The following is a 1,062-nucleotide window of genomic DNA, read 5'->3' as shown; positions in this document are numbered from 1 at the left end:
AACCGTCCCAGTCCTCGGTTCATCTTGCTGGGCTGCTGGTGCTCAGCGGTCGGGGGACATGGGCTCATTCCGAGAAAGCAAGCATTACGGCACAGAAAGCGGGTCCCTCAGTTTATTGGGAAAACAGGAGACAAAAGACCAGAGAGGTGGGGGAGGCATCCAGCAACGCCCCTTCCGGGGAAGGAGGGCCCTTCTCCGTGGGAGGGGCCAGAGGCCAACACAGAGGAAGCGGAGGGTCCAGTCCCAGGCAGCAGCCGCTTCCAGTAGGACTAGAGGAGCCGAGGAGGGGCTGATGGGAATGAGCCGCGTATGGTGTATTCTCAGAACACGAGGGCAAGAGCTACCGAGGCACCGCTGTTCTCAGCTGGAGGTGGGGACGGTGGCGCGTCTGGCAGGCAGAAGGGGCTTCTCTGGCTCTCTCTTGGGGCTGCCTAACACCTCCCCAGGCCGCAGGAACCCCCTCCACAGGTGGTGTTGAGAGGGCCGCAAGGGGCGCACATGCCCGTGCTCACCACCAGGTTCCCACTGCAGGGGGCGCTGCACACGCTGCCGGTCACCGGCCGGGAACCGGACACGCAGAGGTCCCCGCAGACGACCCCACCTCGAGAGCTGCTGACACCTGTAGAAACAAGGGCAGGGTCAGGAGGGCTGGCTGCTGGCCGCCCCATTCGAGCTCCTTCCTTTGGCCTCCCTGCTCCACGTAAGCCTCCGGGAAAGGACACAAAGGGCCTCCAGCTGTAGTTCTGAAGGCATGAAGGAACCGTAGCCTGAGAGCCAGGAACCCTGGGTTCTGAGGCTAGACCTTGGGCAAGCCCCTTCCTCTTTCGTGGCCTCAGCTTGACAGCCCAGGGTCCTTCCTGGAGAGATCTGTTATTCTTTCTCCTCTTCTAACCCCCTTTATGCTGTCCAGTTGTTCCTGAGAGCTAAACTCAGTCTCTCCTGCTGCATGACCAACCTACTCTCATTTACTGGAGGAATTATTACCCCCCCCCCCCCCCCCCCCCCCCCCCCCCCCCCACCCGCAGCCACTGTACGAGCTGCCACAACCAGACCTGAAACTAC

At 61.9% G+C, this 1,062-nt stretch overlaps 1 protein-coding gene across 1 annotated transcript in view; it reads right to left on the bottom strand.

Annotated features, from left to right (window-relative positions):
• Positions 1-431: 431 nt before the first annotated feature.
• Positions 432-1,062, bottom strand: part of LOC116878913 (keratin, type II microfibrillar, component 7C) — a 6,715-nt gene continuing 6,084 nt past the window's right edge. The window contains exon 9 of the mRNA XM_032876729.1: positions 432-619. Within this exon, the coding sequence (XP_032732620.1) occupies positions 432-619 (188 nt within the window). The remainder of the gene's footprint in view (positions 620-1,062) is intronic.

The sequence above is a fragment of the Lontra canadensis genome, unplaced genomic scaffold (genome assembly GCF_010015895.1).
Source record: "Lontra canadensis isolate GAN:19392208 unplaced genomic scaffold, GSC_riverotter_1.0 scaffold59, whole genome shotgun sequence".
NCBI lineage: Eukaryota > Metazoa > Chordata > Mammalia > Carnivora > Mustelidae > Lontra > Lontra canadensis.
Note: the sequence above shows the minus strand (reverse complement) of the source record. Positions and strands in the feature narration are given on the sequence as shown.